This window comes from Camellia sinensis, chromosome 1 (genome assembly GCF_055761805.1).
Source record: "Camellia sinensis isolate YWXY chromosome 1, ASM5576180v1, whole genome shotgun sequence".
Classification (NCBI taxonomy): Eukaryota; Viridiplantae; Streptophyta; class Magnoliopsida; order Ericales; family Theaceae; genus Camellia; species Camellia sinensis.
Genome location: NC_138961.1, coordinates 143,141,542 through 143,161,597, shown reverse-complemented (window position 1 = coordinate 143,161,597; position 20,056 = coordinate 143,141,542). Strand labels below are relative to the sequence as shown.

Genomic DNA, 20,056 nt, shown 5'->3' with positions numbered 1-20,056 from the left:
TATATATATTTGGTGAAATATTTGAAATTGCAGTTGTTCAGTACCTATTTTGTATTGAATTTTGTCTTGTTGGTTGCATGTACCCTTGCAAATGATAATCAAATTTCTAATACGGTTTTGTCTTAGCATATTTTTCATCTACCCGCCAAACCGACAAGTCAAAATCACATATAATATTCAATTGATCTATAAATTTTATGAAGCCACAGTTTGGTGACGAATGACAAAAATATACAAACCATCTATGCAGGCTAGTTAAGATTATTTTATTTTTTTTCAAAAACTGTACCACTCTGACCAATGCACATATATATACTTTCAAAAATATTGATTGAGCTTATAAAAAAAAAAATTACAATTCAATTGTATTTTTAAAAAATAATTACATACACATAGAAAAGTTTATGTTCTTAATAATTAAAGTTTATAAAATTTATCATTAATTAATTTTTTTTTCAAAATATACACTGATTTATTATTACCTTCATAAAAAATTACGACACATACTTAGAGTTAAGGAGAATTATTTGAAATAATCTAAATAAGTATATTTTTTTAATTTTTTATGAAAAAATATAACACATCCGAACAAGAACAAGCTCCACTGAGGTAATATCAGGCAAATCCGAGTTTTGAAGCCCGTGGGCCAGTTGATGATGATAATTAAAAGAGATTATCTCATTATTTTTTATTAGTTAATTTCACGGTTGACTCGATGGAGGGGGAAATTGAAATGCAAATCTAAATTGTAGGGAGAAAATGTAATTTTCAGGATGTGAAGATACTGTGTAATCGAACCAACCTAAGGGTGTCAATGTAATTTATCAACCTAATTAATTATAGAGACCGCAACGCTGACCAACATCAGAAGGTTCCTGTGGTGAGTCCTGCGTCGTCTTCTTCTCCAAAACGCGGTTTTAACCAACCACTCCAAAGTCACCTTCTTTTCCAAGGTACCCCTCCTCTCCTCCCAACTCTTTTCGATCATCCAATTTGTAATAAATTTAACCACCAAATCGTAAGATTTCTTTGATCTGATCGTTCGTTTCTTCTGATTATTATTTTTTATTTTTTATCTTTGTATGTAACATGTGTGTGCTGTTTTAATTATTTTTATTTTATTTTTTTTTCTCTCTGTTCTACTGAATTAAAAGAGTTATTAGCTTATCTGTATTATCGAACAGTTTAATTTCAAGGCTTAATGTTTGAGTAGTAGAGATTTTGTGATCAATGGTTGGATTTTTGGCCTAATTAGGGTTTCTCTTTTGATTGATTCTTTTTCAGTTGAAGATCTTGTTGCTAGGGCTTTGGAAATTATAAGACTTTTGACTGATTGTGTGGGAGTGAAATATAAACTAGGGTTTCAAAGATGAGTGACAATTTTATGGACAAATTTAGCTCTTTCAGTGAGCGTTTGAAGATTGGTGGAGCAGAGGTTGGTCGAAAGATGAGTGCTGGCATGAGCTCAATGAGTTTCAAGATGAAGGAGTTGTTTCAAGGTCCAAATCAGGTTGATAAGATTGTTGAGGAAGCTACGGCTGAAACACTGGACGAGCCTGATTGGGCCACTAATCTTGAACTTTGTGATATGATCAATCATGACAAGATCAACAGCGTCGAATTGATCCGTGGAATAAAGAAGCGGATCATGTTGAAGAGTCCCAGGGTTCAGTTTTTGGCTCTGTCGTTGCTTGAAACGGTTGTTAAGAATTGCGAGAAGGCATTCTCGGAGGTTGCTGCTGAGAGGGTGCTTGATGAGATGGTGAAGTTGATTGATGATCCTCAGACTGTTGTTAACAACCGGAACAAGGCTCTGATATTGATTGAAGCTTGGGGGGAGTCATCTAATGAGCTCCGGTATTTACCTGTTTATGAAGAGACATACAAGGTATCCCTATTATTTCACTAAATTTTAAAAGTCAATTGTTCCGTTTTCACTACTTGGCATCAATTATCATTTCTGATCACTTTCTACTTGCAAAAAAATGCTGATTTGATTGAATAAGTAGAAATGAATTGAGTTTACATGCTGTAAAGTTAATCACAGTAAAAGGATTGTAAGAAATTATTTGAGAGAAGAAAGAATGACTTTTGATGTTTATTTGGACAAGTGATTGGGTTACAGTGTAGTTTTACATGTTTTAAAATGAAATGAGTTCATATGCCTTAAAATTATCTACTCTTGACTTTGTTACTTGTAACTTGTTTATGTATTTGCTAGAGCTTGAGATCAAGGGGCATACGGTTCCCTGGCCGTGATAATGAGAGTTTGGCTCCTATTTTTACTCCCCCTCGTTCAGTCTCGGCTGCAGAAACCAATGCTAGTCTTGCTCAACAAATTCATCATGAGATTCCTGCTCAAACCTTTTCAGCGGAACAAACAAAGGAAGCATTTGATGTGGCTCGAAATAGTATTGAGCTTCTTACAACAGTTTTGTCCTCTTCACCCCAACAAGATGCTTTAGAGGTAAATTCATTTTCTTGCACTTGTAGTTTATATGCGGATGTCCTGATTGTAGTTGATGTCCAACATGGTCTTTTAGAATCTATGAATGGTGGGTTGCATGTAGGGTTCATGATATAAAACACCTGTTAGGTTGTTTTTGTTTCTAACAGTATTGAATTCCCTTATTAACCTGGTCAAGTTTAGTTAATTGTGCATGATGTTGTTCTTCTCTCTGTCTTTCTTTTACCAATCTAACATTGGAAGATTTTAATTGATCCAATAATCTTGGTTCTTCAGCCAGCCTAATATCTTAAGTTGTACGATTTGAATTGTTGGCCATCATCATTGCACATGGTATATTGGCCTTCGCATTTTCTTCAAAAATGGAGTAATTCATGCTAGTCAATTGACTTCATTCAGTAATCATTGCTACTTTTATTGTTTGGCCACATTTGCAAAAATGTATCTTTCATCATTTGCGGTGTCATATTTGTTAGTATTACTGTGTTTATGAACTACCCTTTTTTTATTATATATATATATATATATAAACTCCTTTTGTAATGCTCCTTTATAGTCATTCTCATCCAAAAACGCTAACAGGATGCTTGCTGTTTGAACATATTTGTAACTAGAAGTATGAAATTGGCTTAGTAACTGTGTAGGTTTCAGTTAGGTTAATATCTTCGGATCATTTACTAAATTTTTAAACAAATTGTTGAGGTTTTTCATATTAATTTTATTTTTATCAGTTAAAATAGGATTGTTATTTTGGTAATGCTGCTCTTTCAGTAACTATGACTCCCTCTTAAACAAGTTAGTGAGATGTAAAGTTATTATGCGTTGTAGATAATTATAATATTGTCTTGGAAGTTGGAACTAGCTATTGAAAAAAAGGGTAACAGCTGTCTCATTTTGAGGCAATAATAGAGGTATGTTGAGGGGTTTCCAAGTCAGCATCCTTATTACAATTGTTTCAGAATTTTAGAAATGGTAAATATTTGGGAAATCAGTTGTTGAAGGTATTAAAACTGAGGTATGTTTTTAGATATTGTATATAATCTATCAGGGGAAAAAAAGTAGTAGTAGTCGTAGTACTTCATTGAATTGCTCTTTTGTTGTTTTTGAGTCATGAAGCTCAAGGTTTTACTGTTTTGCAATCTGTAGTTTCTTTGCCATTAAATAACTTTGCATTTCTTATGGTTGAAATTTGTTTTCCACACTTTGTGCCTTCAATTGTCTTACATACCAATTAATTGAAATTCTTCGACTTCCACATTCTATTTGTCACTCTTACCTAGAAAAGAATATTGGGTGAAAGCCCCACCCCATTGCTGTGTCTTTTTTATTTCTTTTTCTTTTTTTCCCCTCTCCGGAGGGAGTTTATTTTTATATCCCATTATAGTCAGACCGAGTGATTGTTGAGGTTTGAAACCATGCAGACCAAGTCACTAGCACATGTACGTAATTGGTTTGCTATATACGTCCATATCTCAATAAATTCACATCATCCGTGGATAAAAGATGCTTAAAATATAATCCACATTGTTGACGTATCTTGCAACTATCAAATCTGTCAAAGGGTCTAGATTATGTGTGGTAGGCTTAGTTTTGACAAGTTGAGTTAAATTGACGATGCTGGTTTGGTACCTGGCCCAACCATCAAGTTTAATTCACAGGTCTTGGTGTTTGATGATGTTTTCATGGCTTGTTCTTGTTTTATCTGTAGTCTAGTGGAAGAAATTGGAATGCATAGATTGTTGACAATTCATTCAATTCATGATGTGAGTCGGGAACATGTTGACCAGTCAAGTTCAATGCTCAGGGCTTGGTGTTCAATGGGTGCTGTTCTGAGTAGATATATAATATATCTTCTTTTTCCTTAGATGTCATGCGAATTGCACGCCTGAATGCATCTTCCTTATTTAATATCAAGTGCATTCTTCTGTTTTGGGTATTGTTCTTTCTAATTATCTACTTTATTCAGGTGTGTATGGTCTCTGTCATCAGTTCACATGCATGTTTTTTTATTCATGCTTTGTATTATAGGACATTTCTTTCTTTCTCATTTATTTGGTGAAAACTACTTAAGCAAGGGAATAATGCTGTTCCATCTTCTTCTTCTTCTTCTTCTTCTTCTTCTTCTTTTTTATTCGTTTTTTTCCTGATTTGTTGAATAATCATGCAGAGTCTAATTGTTTGATACAATCACCCATTTCTTGTGATTTGTCTAGTTTTTGTTATTATTAAACTGGATACAAGAGATAATTGAAATCATATTATGAGACATCCAACAACATTATGTTATCACATCTTTGGAAAACTGTGGAAAAAAATATTTGTCTCTCTGGGTGTGTTATATAACTTTAGATGAGAACAGACTTGGAAGAATTTGTCAGTTGGTGTATATTGCTGACACTGAGTTGCCTTTTACTTGTGTTTTATGATTCATTTGTAGACTCCCCAATATATGCAATTAATGGCTAGTCTACTATCTAATGACTGGTTTTTAAACTTGTGGCTCGTTAGTATCAAATGATTTAATAATTTTATTTTTCTTTTGCTGTTGCAATTAGTAATTATGATTGTTTTCAGTTACTTGTTTTTAATTTTTAATTATCTTTCGATATTTTTTCCACAATTATATTTTGTTTTAGCTTATTTGTTACTGAAAAATGAGGTAATATGTCTTGAAAAATACATATTATGGCCTACTGTATAATGTCTAAGGGCAAATTACACCAGTAGTCTCTGTATTTTACCTCGTGTCAATTAGTCCCTACAATTTCAATTGTAGCAAATTTGCAATTTAGCACATTATGGCCATGTTTAGTTTGTATTTGTGAAACAATTTTGAAAAATAATTTTTTGGAAAGAGTTCACAAAATTTGAAAATTTGTTTGGTTGTATGTTTTGAAAATAGTTTTAGAGTTTTGGATGATTTATTTATTTATTTTGTAGTTGAATTAATGTGTAGGTAGTGAGAGAAGGAGAGTAGAGAGAGAAAAGGTGATTGATTGATGTGTAGTAGAGAGAGAAGTGGTTTTGGGTTTTTTTTTGCAAAAATTTTCAGCCTAACAAAATTTTGAAATTAAATAATAAATATCTAAGGTTAGTAAATTTGATAAAATTAAATATTTGACATAAAATAAATATTAATATTTAAAACATGACACATAATAAATATATAAGATTATATGTTTTGCATGTGTCCCCAACGTGTCGTGTCTTATATTTTTTGAAAATTTGCGTGTCCGTGTCATGTCACATGTCTGTGTCCGTGTCCATGCTTCTTAGACGCCGACCTTTCCAATTGGTGGATGTGTTGGGTGGCTGTAGCCCTCTTGCTCTCAACTGCTTTTGATCGACTTTAGAGTTTTTGGTATCAACAAGAAGGTGAAGACTTTGTGGAACAATGTCTTCTTTTCACTTTTTTGGGTTATTTGGTTGGAGTGAAATGCCAAGATTTTTTAAGACAAAGTTGTGGCCATTGATTCCTTATGGGATAGAGTGTGTTATTTGTTTTTTTGGTGGGGCTTCAGTTTCTAATCCCTTCAAGTCGATTCCATTTTTTAAAATATTTCCAGGGATTGGAGAGCGGCGTGTGTTTAACCGCTTCTAACCTTGAGAAATTTTGCTTTTTCACTTTTTTTGGTTGTTGATGGGCTTCTTGTCTTCCATTTTCTTGTAATCCTTTTTCTTCTTATTAATAATACTCCTTTGTTGCCAATTATTGAAAAAAAAAAGGGGACTAAACTGATTAGGAGTAAACTATAGGGATTGCCGCTATAATGTTTCATAATGAAAATTATTTGGTTGTCTTCTTGCATAATAGATTAGTCATTAGTGCAATGAATTTTATAATGGCTTTGTGTATTGAGTTGTCATCGATTTGTAGCTCTTTGGCAAAACTTGGGTACATTATTAAAAAATTTGATGTGGATTGAGTAGGAAGTTTGTTGCAGTAAAACAGAAGTAATGCACCAATATCTAATAAAGTGTTGGCTTTAGGTCATTTGCTACATTCAGGATTGTCATATTTTCACATTAGCTAAATAAGAACTTGTTTAGAGGTGGGTTTTTTGTTTCATTTTGATTTCTGAAATTGAGTTGTAGTGGCTACTGATTCACTGAGGAGGTCATTATCGTAACAAGTGTCATGATGGACCTGGTTTTGCGAAACACAGCATTTTCTTCAAATTATTGAAGTGTGGGAGTGGTTGACCTGCTGAGCTGTGTGTTATTGAGATTTTGAATGAAGGTGTAGTAAAACATCCCAGCAGTTGAATAGTTGGAAAATGGAAGCGATTTGTCCTTTTTTTTTTTTTTTTGATTGGCGAAAGTCAGTGGTTAGTTGTTAAGTTAGCACCTTGGGAGAGTTGAAACTCACACCCATACACCATGCAAGAAAATCTTGCCCTCCCATTCTGCTCCTAAGAATGGAACCCAAGATCTCTTCCTTAAGAGAGACTTAGATGGCCAAAGAGCTAGCCAACTAAGCTAGCAGAGAGCAATTTGTCTTCTGCTTATGGGAGTGGTTTCAGGGGCAATATTTTAGGATTATTTATGATATTTTGTTGTTAAACTGTTGAATAGATTTGTGACATCTGCTTGTAAAGTTCTCTTGTCACTTTAGATTTATTTGGATTAATGCTAGTCAGTCTAGATTTATTTGAATGGTTTCTTAGATGCAACCTCTGAGATACTGCGATTCTTTTGGGAGGGCCTAATTGTGCACATGAGATGGCAGCTTCCACATCCTCATAAATTTGGAATAAATAACGGAAAGGATTCTGGAAACTGTGGAAACAGCCACCTGGGCTGGGATAATTGTCTTTTTTTATGCTGTGCCTAGGGCTGCAAATGAACCAAGCTGTTCATGAACAAGCTCGACTCGGTTCGTTAAGGGCTCGGCTCGGCTCGGCTCGGCTCGTTTCCGAGCTCGAGCTCGAATATTAGGCTCGTTTAGTAAACGAGGCGAGCTCGAGCTCGCATGAGCTCGGCTCGTTTATCTTTATTTAAATTATATAATAAATATATTATTTATATATTAAATAATATATAAATATATATAAATACATTATTTATATATTAAAAATATATAAACATATATATAAATAATAATATAAATACATTTTTTATATATTAAATAATATAAATAATATTTTTTATTTAAATATTTATATTTAAATAATATTAAAAAAATTATCGAGCCGAGCCGAGCTCGAGTTTCATTAAAATTAACGAACCGAGCTGAGCTCGAGCCCAGTTCCTTATCGAGCCGAGATTGAGCTCAATAAACGAGCTCGATAAGTAAACGAGCCGAGCTCGAGCTCAGCAAAGGTCGGCTCGGCTTGGTTCGTTCGCAGCCCTAGCTGTGCCACTGCTCATTTCTAGTACCGTTTTTCAGGATAAAGTTAGGGTCCTTTTGGATGGGTGTGAATTTCAAATCAATGAATTTTAGGTTACAAATATTGGGGAGAGAGCTATTGTAGTGGATAGAAAAACTATAGAAGAGGATAAATTGAAATGGAAAAGATGTATTTTAGTAGGATTTTTATAGCTAGAAGAGAATCCTAAGCATGATGTCAAATAACTACTCTCATATAATTATTTCAAACTCATTATGATAAAGCTATTAATTTAATCTTGAAATTATAGGTAAACTATCAAATTTGTAACATGCATTTAAAATCCACATCCATCCAAATGGATCTTTAACATTTTCAAGGATCTTTAACGGATCTTTGACATTTTCAAGGATGTTTATATGTAGTAGTTGCGAAATTTCTTTTGCTTGTCCAGCCAAATTGTGGGAGGGAGGTTTGGTGCATGTTCCCATACTGCTGGTGAGATTTTAGTGCCTATAATTCAATCTTTTTCTCTCATTTTTATCGCTGCTGAATTTTGTTGGCAGGATGACTTGGCAACCACACTGGTACATCAGTGTCGTCAGTCCCAATATACTGTCCAGAGAATCATTGAGACTGCTGGGGACAACGAGGCCCTGCTTTTTGAAGCCTTGAATGTCAACGATGAAATCCAACAAGTCCTCACCAAGTATGAAGATTTGAAGAAACCTTCCATAGTTCCACAGGAGCCAGAACCTGCTATGATTCCAGTAGCAGTTGAGCCTGATGATTCACCTCGTGTTGGGAAAGAAGATGCTTTGATCAGAAAACCAGCAAGCTCTCGAGCTGGTGGTGCTCAGGGAGGGAACAATGATGACATGATGGATGACCTCGATGAGATGATTTTTGGCAAAAAAACTGGCAGTGCATCCGAAGCGGGGGGGCAGGATGCAAAGAAGCAGCAACCGCCTAAAGATGATCTGATATCGTTTTAAGCTCTTCATCTTTTTTTTTTTCTTTTTTCCCTTCTGTTTGATCATTTGGGTCTGACTGATAATTTGGATGGTTTTAATTTGGGAGTTTTAGGTGTTGGGAGACATTTTAGTTTGATGCTCCTATAAACCATCATAAACAAACAGGACTGGGGTGATTCTTTTCTCTCTTTCATACGGCTTCGGGTTTTGACTTCTATTGTTGATTGTGCACATTATGTAAGTAATTTGTGTCTGGATTTGGCTTTAGATAATTGGCTTGAGAAGCTATCTATATACAGAAATGAATATTATGAACTTTATGCAGCATTGGTCTGTATTTTTAATATGATGGTTTACGAATGTCTGTGAAGTGTGAGAACTCTTTTTGTAAGTGGTATGGTGGTGATTTGTTTTTGTTTTTGTTTTTTCTAGTTTATCCAAAGAGATGAGGAGACATTTCTTGTTTTCCTGATTTTTGCAAGCCGTGCAAAATTCACATGCTAGCAATGGCATACTAGTATAAGAGAAGGAAGAAGTGGGGTGGTTCACAGGGGATGGAGGGAAGGGGCTGTGGTGGTTTTGAGGAGGCGGGAAGGGTGGTGGGGTTGCGGAAGGGAAATGGGCAGAGGGATCAGTGTGATAGGGGGCTAGTGAGGCTGCGATGGCTAGGGTATGTAATAGAAGAAGGGGTGTGTCATTTTTCAAAATGATAATTTACTCGAGGGATAAAATTATTATAATTTTAAAAAAAGAAAAGAAAAGAAAAGTATGTATTAAGAGAGTATTGCGGGCAAATAGAAGTCTGACAACAAAAAATAAAATTTAGATCAATTATCTTGAAATAAAATTTGGATAAACTATCTTGAAAGTTTCAAAATAGTAAAACTTGAGCCAGTTATCCAGAGCTGTTCAAAAATTCGTTTAAACCGGTAATCTGGACCGAACCAGATTGAATCATATGGTTTGGTTCAGTTCTATTAAGAATTGGTTCGGTTTCGGATTAACAAATATGATAACCGTAAAAAACGGTTTGGTTAATGGATTTTATGAAAAAATCGCGGTTCGAACCGAACCGAACCGAATTTTAAAAGATATATATATATATATATATAAAATATCAAGTTTTATTTTTACTAATTGGTTTTTTATAATTTTAATGATATTAGGATGGTATAGATATGTAATATTAAGTAATACCTTAATATTATTAGTTTTTATCATGAGTCAAATGTAATTAGTTTGAGTAATTATTTTGCTAATATTAATAATTTATTCTTGTAAATAAAATTTTTTGGAACCGTAAACCAAATCGAAACCGAACTGTTTTTTTGGTTTGGTTCTGGTCCGGTTTTACAAGTGTAACGGCCTGGTCTAGTTTTTAAAATCACAGAACCGTTAGGATCGGTTCGGTTCTTAGATTTTCTCAGAACCGAACCAATCCGGACCGTGTACACCCCTCCAGTTATCTTTTATGTCCCGGTTTAGTGAAATAATCGTTTAAAAAATTTAATTTACTAAAAAAATAAAAATTATACATAATATGACTTTAGCAAATCAATCAAGTTATATTTTTTTAATTGATAGTAGGTTAATTATAAATATGATAAATATTTATATTTTCAAACAGAATTTTAAGGGATTGGCCTAATATGTGTAATTTGGAGTTTGGGGGTGAACTCTTTTCAAGTCCAAGGTTCAACTCTAGACATTTATTCAATTTATATGAAGGGACGCTTTACCTGAGTTTAGGAATTAGTCGAGGTATATGTAAGCTGACTGGACATTAGTCATAAATAGAAAAATCAATATACCAAACCCACCAAGCTCAAACCCAATAACCCCATAATGAAGGAAAAATAAATTACCATAATAAGAGAGAAATGTAGTGTATATTTTTTTAAAAAAAAAAATTACAAATAAATAGTAAATTTTATATACATTAATAATTACAAAATTACAAATTTTTTCAATGAATCTTTAGGCTTCTTTTGTCATGTAGATTAAGGTCACATTTAGGAATAAGTTATTTTAGTAATTTTTTAATTTTTTATAAAAAGATATATAAAAAAATAAAAAGAATGATATAATAATTTATAGTGATTTTTTTGACTAAAACATATAATTACCAAACGTGACCTAAAAGTCAATTTATTAACTTTTTAATTTTTTTAAAATTACATCACCCTTCTACATTTTACATATTTAAAAAATTAATTAATTTTCAACTTACTTTTCACAATAGGTGAGTAATTTTATTTTGATAGTACGTACATACACTAATTTCCCCATTATTTAACAGGTAAATAAAGAGAAATGTCACTCAGAAGCCCGACTGATGAAACACGGACTACCCCGCCATTTCCTTTTGCACTCCTCTCTCTCTCTGTCTGCAAATGGCCGGAAAACATTACTACTCCTCTTCTGGAAACTTCCGGTCCAGATCTCCACTCGTCATCTTTGTTTTCTGTCTCGTACTTGTCTCTCTCCTCTTTTGCATCTTCTCGTTTTTCTCTTCTCCTTCTCATTCCCTCCCAATCCAAACCTCCCAAAACCCTAACATCAAAGCCGACTACTCCTTTGTCGCCTCCCTGGAGAAGTTCCTCAGTTCCACCTCCAATTTAAAAACTTGGGATGATGATACTGTGGCTTCTGCCACTGAGGAAGCTGTGAAGAAGTTGGATGATTTGATATGGAAGACCGAGACTCAAAGGCTCTATGGAGATTCATTCTTTCCTGCATTGTCGCTCTCAGATTCATCATCGCCTCTTCGAGTTTACGTTTACGAAATGCCCCCTAAATTCACATACGATCTGCTTTGGTTGTTTCATAATTCATACAAACAGACCTCCAATCTCACCTCTAATGGTAGCCCTGTGCACCGTTTGATTGAACAGGTATATAAACTATTATGAATTTTTTTTTTAAATTTATTTATTGTGATGACTATTATAGCATCTTCAATCATTGCACTTCTTCATCAAATTGGAGTGAAAATTTGGTTAATAAAAGCTTATAGACAACGCCAACCCCAACACTTTTTTTTTTTTTTTTCGTCTTATCTATTTGAAATGCCAAATTTATCCTGAAAACCTGATTTAACCATTTTTAATTGAATAAAACCATCTCCAATCGTTACTCTTTTCAAAATTTCATCAAATTTGAGGAAAAAATATGACTTGGGAATTTGGTGAGGATTTGGTTCAACCTTGATTATGTGAAAAAATCTGAATCTCCCTTGATTTGATGAAATGGTTGGAGCTTACTTTTAGCCATTTTTTCATCAGATTTGAATTTGATGAATGAATGAGATGCTCTTATTATTTAAAATTTGTTGAGTTCATTTGCTTGAGATTAATTCCCTCATTGTTGATTGTTTGATTGGACATTTGGCATTAAGAATTACTGTGGATTCAGTGATGAATTAAATAAATCTGTGGAACATTGAGAGTTTGTTAAAATGTTATCCCAAAAAATGTTGATTTGGAAATTGTTAAGTTCTCTGTCTACTTCCGTAAGTTAGTAATTTAGCATGGAGTTGTGGGAGATAAATTTATCTCTGGCAATGTGTGCAATTGCATAGATTTGTTTTTAAGAAATCATCCTTGGAAATGGACTTGTACATGTATTTTATGTGTCATTCACTCTTTTTTAATTTTTTTGTAACTAAAACCGTTTTGCACAACATAGCCAAAATCGTCCCTTTTTGTTCTTTATAGGATGTAGGCTTTCTTGCCATTATGTGAGTGACTATTGTGATAACTCGTTTTGTGTCCCTTTGAAATGAAAATATTTGAACTTTTTTATTTTGCAGCATTCTATTGATTATTGGTTATGGGCGGACTTGATTGCACCAGAATCTCAAAGGCTTTTGAAAAATGTCGTAAAAGTTCATCGGCAGGAAGAGGCAGACCTGTTCTACATTCCATTTTTCACAACCATCAGCTTCTTCTTGTTGGAGAAACAACAATGCAAGGCACTTTATAGGGTGTGAGTGAACTTCTGAAGGATTTAGATTCTTATGTATACTCATTTTCTAGTATTATAGCAGAATTAGAAAGATCCTTCAATGTTTTAGTAATCAGTTAGGAATGTTATGCTCTGGTATGTTTTAGTTGACTTAAATGAAACTCAACTTGAAAACCATTCTCCTAGTAATTTGGTTTTGGTGATAAATCTTCTTTAATCATTTTTTTTTTTTTTTTGAACGGCAAATCTTCTGCATTTGGCACTACATTGTCTTACATTTTCTGTTAATTGTTGCTTTCTTTCTACATATGGGTTAGTAATAAGAAGCATGGACACAGGCACGTGACACGACACAGACACACTGACACACTAATTTTTAAAAAATATAGGGCACGACACATAGGGGACACGCATGAAATATATAATTTTATATATTTATTATATGTTATATATATGAATATCTGATTCAAAGATAATAAAAAATGCAATATGACACTAATCCCTATAAATTTATATGATTTTTGTTTTATTATTGTATCTTAAGTTATTTTGTTCAAATTTATAATTAGTTTTACATGTGTCTAATCAATGAATACGTGTGTCTAAGAGATACACATGTGTGTCCTCCAAGTGTCCAAAGAGTGTCGGGATCTTTAAAAAATAGGACAAGTTTTGAAGGGTGTCGGACACGTGTCGGGAAGTGTCCAAAGAGTGTCGGTGTTCGACACTGATACGTTACCTTTTTAGAAGTGTTCGTGCTTCTTAGGGTCAGTATCCTTTTCACATTTTCAGATATATTTGCACTTTATTGAGATATGATGATTGGTATATTTTCTTTCTAGTATTCTTTTATATGTTGGGATATGATGATAGGTATAACAGTTATCTGGCATATCTTTCTAGAAACCTTTTTAGTTATGTTATTTTTTGACTGTCATATAAAATTGTAATGTTGGATGTAAAATTAAATTTGCTTAGCTTTTTAAAAGGATCCGGTGTACTCTTTTTATTGTGATATAGGAAGCTTTGAAGTGGGTGACAGATCAGCCTGCATGGAAGAGGTCTGGAGGAAGAGACCATATACTTCCAGTTCACCATCCCTGGTCTTTCAAGTCTGTTCGCAGATATATGAAGAATGCAATTTGGCTGCTACCAGATATGGACTCCACAGGGAACTGGTTATTATCTGAATCAAGTTGAAATGGATATGTATAATATGCAATATTTGTTGTGGCTGCTGATGACTAATTGGAGTTAAAAATTTCAGGTACAAGCCTGGGCAAGTTTCACTTGAGAAAGACCTGATACTTCCATATGTCCCCAATGTTGATTTGTGTGACCTGAAATGCGTATTGGAAAGTGAAACAAAGAGAAGCACACTGCTATTTTTCCGAGGGAGGCTTAAAAGAAATGCTGTAAGAGTTTTGGCTTACCCTGTGTTTGTTTTGATTCATTGAAGTCAACCTTTGCGAAGTTAAAATTATACTAGCTATATATTTGAGTAGGGCATGAATGATCATGTAATGTGATAAGTGTTGGAATGTTCAAAGACAATAGTAATGAATGGCTAATGAGAGAGTGAGAGTGCTTGTTCTGTGTTGTGAAAAATGTTGAATAGCACAAAGGTAGGCAAAATAGATGGCAACTTTTCTTCTACTGGGCAAACATATGGCACTTATTTGGCGGAATGACAAGGATAAGATACATGTTACCTTGCAACATCTATTGAAAATAGTGGTTGCATGTTGATAGACTGATGATTGCTATTAGCCATACTGCCTGATTGAGTTTGAACTCAAGTATTTTAGTTTGGGTTTCTACGAGTCTTCCTTGTTAGAAAATCGAGATTGTAGGACACTAGGACTTGATTTCTATAGTTGAAACATATTTTATTTTTTAGAGATTCATGCAGCCTCATTCCAAAATTGGAAAGCCTCAGTCATATCTCATGCCACCTCTTTGGAGGTTGTCTTTGTGTTTGGAGTTAGTATAGGTGTAATTTAGGAATATTTTCCAGGCAGCCAAAACAAGATTGACCTGATCATTTTATGAATATCTAGCTGATCTGTTTCATCACTTTGGAAGAGAGTAATATGAAAAATTGAAGCATAAAGCAGAGTGCAAAATAAATTTCCAATTTGAGTGCTTATAACCATGACTATAGCAGGAGGAGATTCATATCCTGTTATTTATCATTTTGGTTCATCATGGTGGAGCATAGAAATGAGAAAAATTGAAGCACAAAGTAGAGGACAAATTATGATTGTCCTATTTGAGTACTTCCGACAATAGAGCTAGCAGTGTCAGGAAATCATACACAGTGATTCGTCTTTTTGATTAACAGCCGAAGAAACCTACTACTTGCCAAAGAGATTGGCTTCTTTCCATCACTTGTCATCAAAGTTCTGACATCTGATTGGCTTGTGCTTATTTTTGTCATTTTATTTCCTACATTTTTTATGTATGGTGTTTTACTTTCAGGGAGGAAAAATACGTGCTAAACTTGTGGCTGAACTAAGTGGTGTTGAGGGTGTAGTAATAGAGGAGGGGACATCTGGGGAAGCAGGGAAACGAGCAGCTCAGAATGGCATGCGCAAGTAAATTTTTAATTGCATAATTAGTTTGTTTCAGACTGCAGGTTTGCTGTCGTACTTTATTGAAGTCATTGGGTTGCATTTTTTGGTGATTAGGTCCATCTTTTGCCTAAATCCAGCTGGTGACACTCCCTCATCTGCTAGATTGTTTGATGCTATTGTTAGTGGTTGCATCCCTATTATAATTAGTGATGAGCTAGAGCTTCCTTTTGAAGGAATACTTGATTATCGGAAGGTATGCATGTCCTCTTGAAGATATTGCTGTTAGTTTCTTCCTTTGATGCATCTTTTGAGATCATGATGATTTAAAAGATTAAGGGGTGGTTTGGGATAATCTAAATAAATGCACTTTTGGACTTTTTATGAAATATGGGTTGGGTTTGAAGCAAGGTTTTAAAAAGCGGCCGCAACCGTTACGTAACGCCGTTACGTAACGGTTTTGGCGTTTACCGCCACCCGTTACGGCTGCTTTTGCAGTGTGATTGAGATTCACAGGTGTGTCGGCCGTAGCGGCTGCCATAACGGTCGTAACGGTGTCGTAACGGCCTGTTACGCACCGTTACGTAACGGTTTCAAACTGTTTCTTTCGAAAAAACACACAAAAAAAGCTGAAAATAGAAAAAGAGGGATAGAGAGAAGAGGGAAGATAATGAGAGAAAATGGAGGAGCAAGAGATAGAGAGAGAGAAGAGGGAAGATGAAGAACATGTTATTGATTTGTTGAAACTGTAAGACCTATGCTATTCTATTCAGCTGCTATCACTAAACCATTTTGTTTGTGTGTGTCTATCTATATATTGTTTGAAAATAATAATAATAATAATAATAAGTGTGGTCATTATCTATTTAGTTTGGTTAAAATATGTATATATATATTTAGGCTCTTATTTATTCTCTTATTTTTGTCATTGTTTATCTTATATATAATAGTTAGTAATTGATTTTTTGTATAATATAAAGTTATTAATTATTAAAATAAAATGTAAAAAACTCAGTTTATAATGATTTAAAAATATGAAATATATTGGATCATACTTAAAAATTTACAAAAATTGATCAATATTTATTTTTAACCCAATAAATATGATCATGGAAAAAAAAAATATGCGTATCGGTAAATTTTTTTTAAATTGTGCGAAAAATAAAAAAATTCACGGTTCCGGTTACCGCAACCGTTACACTACGGCCTTTACACCCCGCAACCGCAACCGCGTCACCGCCACCGTTACGGCGACCGCAACCGCTTTTCAGAACCTTGGTTTGAAGTGATGTGGTAAAGGTGATATGACTTAAATAAAATGATGTGATTTAAATAGAATAGTGACTTTTTGACTTTTTGGCTTTTTTAGGTTATGACAAACAAGGCCTAAGTATAAGAAGAAATGAATGATGATAAAATGTGCCATCATTTTGCAAATGTAAAAGAAATTTAGTTTCAGTTTCAGTTTGTAGTAAATTAAAGAAGTGTTTAATGTATAAATTATAATAGTTACTGTATTGTCAATTGTATTATTTTTTTTACAAGTATTCTATTTCTCAAACTATGGTATTCTATAGTTGCATTGTATGCCATTTTTGAATTTTGAAATTGTCATTGCTTATGGATTTCTTACACTGTGTAATGAATTGCAGTCTGCATGGCTTAGATTTATATTTCAGATGCTGGCATGCTGCTAGTAGAACTGGTGAAGGTTGCTTCTTGGGAGGTTTTGATCAGGTTGGATTGAAACCTATCCAGCACAAGTGAAGTTGAACCTATCATAATAAAAATTGCAGATACTTAAAAGGGCCTGAAAAACAGGATCTTGTGGCGAATCTGAGTGTTCTAGTTTCTTTTTGCCAAAATGGCAGAAAAGACTAGATTGCAACCTTTTATTGGACTGGTTGATGCAGAACGTGAAGGCATAGGATGATGCTTGAAATGGAAGATTCGGGATTTATATTAATTTTATTTTCTTATTAATGATTTGATTTGTTAGGTTTTATTGTTTTATTATGTTTTAATTATTGTAGTTTTTTATATTTGGTTACTTTAACTAGGATTTTCTGAGATGCTTGTTAATAGGCCTTTTATGTAGTGGATTTAACATACTTACTTTGATTTTGGGTATTGGTTGTTGAGATATTGATTTTTCCTTCACTATTTTTCTTCTTCCTTCTTTCTTTTTCTTCCTCTTCATTCTCCCTTCTTCTCTCTTCACCTTCTCCCTATGGGGTGCTACATCACTGGGTGAATCTTTTTTTTTTAATTTTTCTTTTGGGTGCAGAGCATCTAGTTTAAATTGGTGTGTTTCTTGTTTTTAGTTCTTTCCATGCTTTTTGTAATGTGTATTAGCATTAAGCACTGGTCAACCTAATGTTGCCAACGACAAGAATAAAAATCGTTCCTCTGTTGTTGGCAGAATCTGCTTTAGTTGTTGCTTTAAGGATAAGAAGGTGTAACTGTTTTTTATTTATTTTTTCACTGGGTAAATTGTGTTTAGTGTGTGCATCAGATTGGTATAATTGGCTGGAGCAATCAACTTTGCATTACACTTTATGACATTAGCTCAGGCTTTAATTGGTTTTGGTTTTTGCTCTGTGATGCAGATAGCTCTGTTTGTTTCCTCCAGTGATGCTGTGCAGCCGGGTTGGCTTTTAACATTCCTCAAAAGTATTAGTCATGCACAAATCAGAGAAATGCGGATGCATCTAGTTAAGGTTTGTGGCTTTAGAGTTGAAGTAATGTTTACTTTTGTGCTAGTGTTGTGTGCCAAATTAATTGGTAGGGAATGTGCAGCTAGAAGCTTCACAGTTTCAGCTGATTTTTGATTTCTTAGAACTGCATACAGTTGTTTCTTTTTCTTTTTTTCTTTTAATATATATAATATATATTATCACTTTTTTTTTTTTTTTTTTTTTTGGGGGGGGGGGGTAAGGTGTTGTTTCCAGGTGCTCCTTTGGTCACCTATTTTATTTGAATTTCTTAGGTTCTTTTGAATTCGTCTCTTTTCTAGAAGGCATGCAACTAGTGGATTGATTCTACTACTACTTTCTTTTTATCCCCCCAGTACTCGAGGCATTTCTTATACTCCCATCCAGCTCAACCTTTGGGTCCGGAAGATTTAGTTTGGCGAATGGTTTGTTTCTCTCTCCTCCATTCTACCTTTAAACTTTAGTTTTATGCATTTATTATGTCTTAAGAAGTTATATTGATGAAGTGAACTGTTTTGACCATCACCAGGCTTCTGTTTTTCTTTGTTGAATGTTAGTTTTTATTTATTTTTATTTTTTTGGTTTTTAGTTTTTACTTCTATGATTTTGTTACAAACCTGTGGGAAAGGCCTTCTTTGTAAAACTTGCTAGAACTCTTGCTTTGTCCTTTGTAAGGAAGATTAGGCAGACCGAATGACATTTGATATTTAATACAAACAGGCTTTGCATGCTATCAAATATTAGTGATCAATTAAAATCAATTAACAGAGAAGCCACCCCAATTCCCCTCCACGCGCCGGTTTTTTTCTGGGAAAAGATAAAATCGTGTGAGGTTAACACGCTGGTTCTCTTGTCCATGCTGATCTGCCATCTTTGACCCATGCCACAAAATAATGTATCAGGGACCTGGCATTGAAAATATGGTATAGAAACAGGTTACAAGGCATGGTAGGGGTATTATTTAAATCTGAGTCTACAAATCTGGCTGTTGCTTGCACCTGTGAGATCATGACAACTAGTGTAGTGGCCTCTATTATGTGAATCTAATTTCTTGTTTGGTTGTGATGACCCACATTAGACCTTTGCCCTACATGAACAACGCTGGTACATGGGGTAATTGCTTATAATGGTAATTTGTTTTTGTTTTTAAATTTTATTACCGAGCTTATTAGAGAAGTGCTAATTGTATTTTATATTAGAGAAGTACTGTATACAGTTGCATATTTTAGTTCCTGTTTACAGGACTGGTGTCTTAGTAACTGCCCTGCAACTTACACTGGTGGTCCATCACCTGTGATTTTTTGTTTATTTTTTGTTTTTCAGATGCTCTTTACTGAACAACAAGAGTTTATTGTTATGCTTGTCAAAAAATCTGATTTCCCTTTGTTTTGCTGATGGGAACAGATAGCTGGTAAGTTGGTGAACATCAAGCTTCACACTCGGAGATCACAGCGTGTGGTGAAAGAATCAAGAAGCCTGTGCACTTGTGATTGCAGGCGTGCCAACTTCACGAGCCCAACAGGTTCCTTGCCTTGATTGAGGAAGAACCGTTTTTTATTAGTGTTTGCTTATGTTTGCTCATCTAAATCACGTGCTGTAATGACAGAACAAGAATTAAATTGCTTTCTTTTGTAGTGTAATTTATGTAGATTGCTTGCTTTTTTTTTCAAGGAAAAAAAAGAACGCGGGCTACGTATTTTGTATAAAATGCTGCTAATGTCTGCAATTGAAATTAGCATCTTTCGCTGTGATGCTTTAACTGGCCAAGTAAATTGTGGATGGATTAACAAATCTTGAAATCAAGTGGATTTCTAGTAACATAGTAACACACTTAAATGAAAGGGACCACTGTATCATTGTCAGTCAGTCCTTTGTTTTCTGGGTGCTTAACATTTGTTTCGTATCAATAATAAACAAATCATAGAAAGTCATCCTCGTTTCTCTGCTCTGCCAGTTATTATCAGTGGCTGATGAATTAGACAAATAACTGTTCTTTCCGCTGTCCCCAAATTCTCTGTTCAGAATTTTCCCT

At 34.1% G+C, this 20,056-nt stretch overlaps 2 protein-coding genes across 4 annotated transcripts; both read left to right on the top strand.

Annotated features, from left to right (window-relative positions):
* The first annotated feature begins 770 nt into the window (after positions 1-770).
* LOC114302975 (Target of Myb protein 1) lies at positions 771-9,115 on the top strand. Of its 2 annotated transcripts, none has more exons than XM_028248110.2 (4): positions 771-953; positions 1,285-1,888; positions 2,222-2,467; positions 8,364-9,115. In XM_028248110.2, the coding sequence occupies exons 2-4, from the start codon at positions 1,370-1,372 to the stop codon at positions 8,790-8,792; spliced, it is 1,194 nt and encodes a 397-aa protein (XP_028103911.1). In that variant the 5' UTR covers positions 771-953; positions 1,285-1,369; the 3' UTR covers positions 8,793-9,115. The 2 variants fall into 2 exon arrangements, with proteins under 2 accessions (XP_028103911.1, XP_028103912.1); XM_028248111.2 differs by having other exon boundaries at positions 864-1,018.
* A 1,939-nt stretch (positions 9,116-11,054) lies between these two features.
* LOC114302952 (Exostosin family protein) lies at positions 11,055-19,791 on the top strand. 2 transcript variants are annotated; one of them, XM_028248075.2, is made up of 9 exons: positions 11,055-11,665; positions 12,583-12,756; positions 13,758-13,915; positions 14,005-14,152; positions 15,219-15,334; positions 15,428-15,566; positions 17,920-18,030; positions 18,381-18,449; positions 19,429-19,791. In XM_028248075.2, exons 1-9 carry the CDS (start codon positions 11,165-11,167, stop codon positions 19,558-19,560), a joined length of 1,548 nt encoding a protein of 515 aa, XP_028103876.2. In that variant the 5' UTR covers positions 11,055-11,164; the 3' UTR covers positions 19,561-19,791. The 2 variants fall into 2 exon arrangements, 1 of the variants encoding a protein (XP_028103876.2); XR_014339220.1 differs by having other exon boundaries at positions 11,068-11,665; positions 18,300-18,449.
* The last annotated feature ends 265 nt before the right edge of the window (positions 19,792-20,056 follow it).

Bases quoted from the DNA above. Each gene is read 5' to 3' on its own strand.
- LOC114302975 (XM_028248110.2), top strand. From the start codon at position 1,370: ATGAGTGACAATTTTATGGACAAATTTAGCTCTTTCAGTGAGCGTTTG. The intron at 1,889-2,221 runs GTATCCCTATTA...TGTATTTGCTAG, and splicing joins TTTATGAAGAGACATACAAG to AGCTTGAGATCAAGGGGCAT. The intron at 2,468-8,363 runs GTAAATTCATTT...TTTTGTTGGCAG, and splicing joins CCCAACAAGATGCTTTAGAG to GATGACTTGGCAACCACACT.
- LOC114302952 (XM_028248075.2), top strand. From the start codon at position 11,165: ATGGCCGGAAAACATTACTACTCCTCTTCTGGAAACTTCCGGTCCAGA. The intron at 15,335-15,427 runs GTAAATTTTTAA...TTTGGTGATTAG, and splicing joins GCTCAGAATGGCATGCGCAA to GTCCATCTTTTGCCTAAATC. The intron at 18,450-19,428 runs GTTTGTTTCTCT...TGATGGGAACAG, and splicing joins AAGATTTAGTTTGGCGAATG to ATAGCTGGTAAGTTGGTGAA.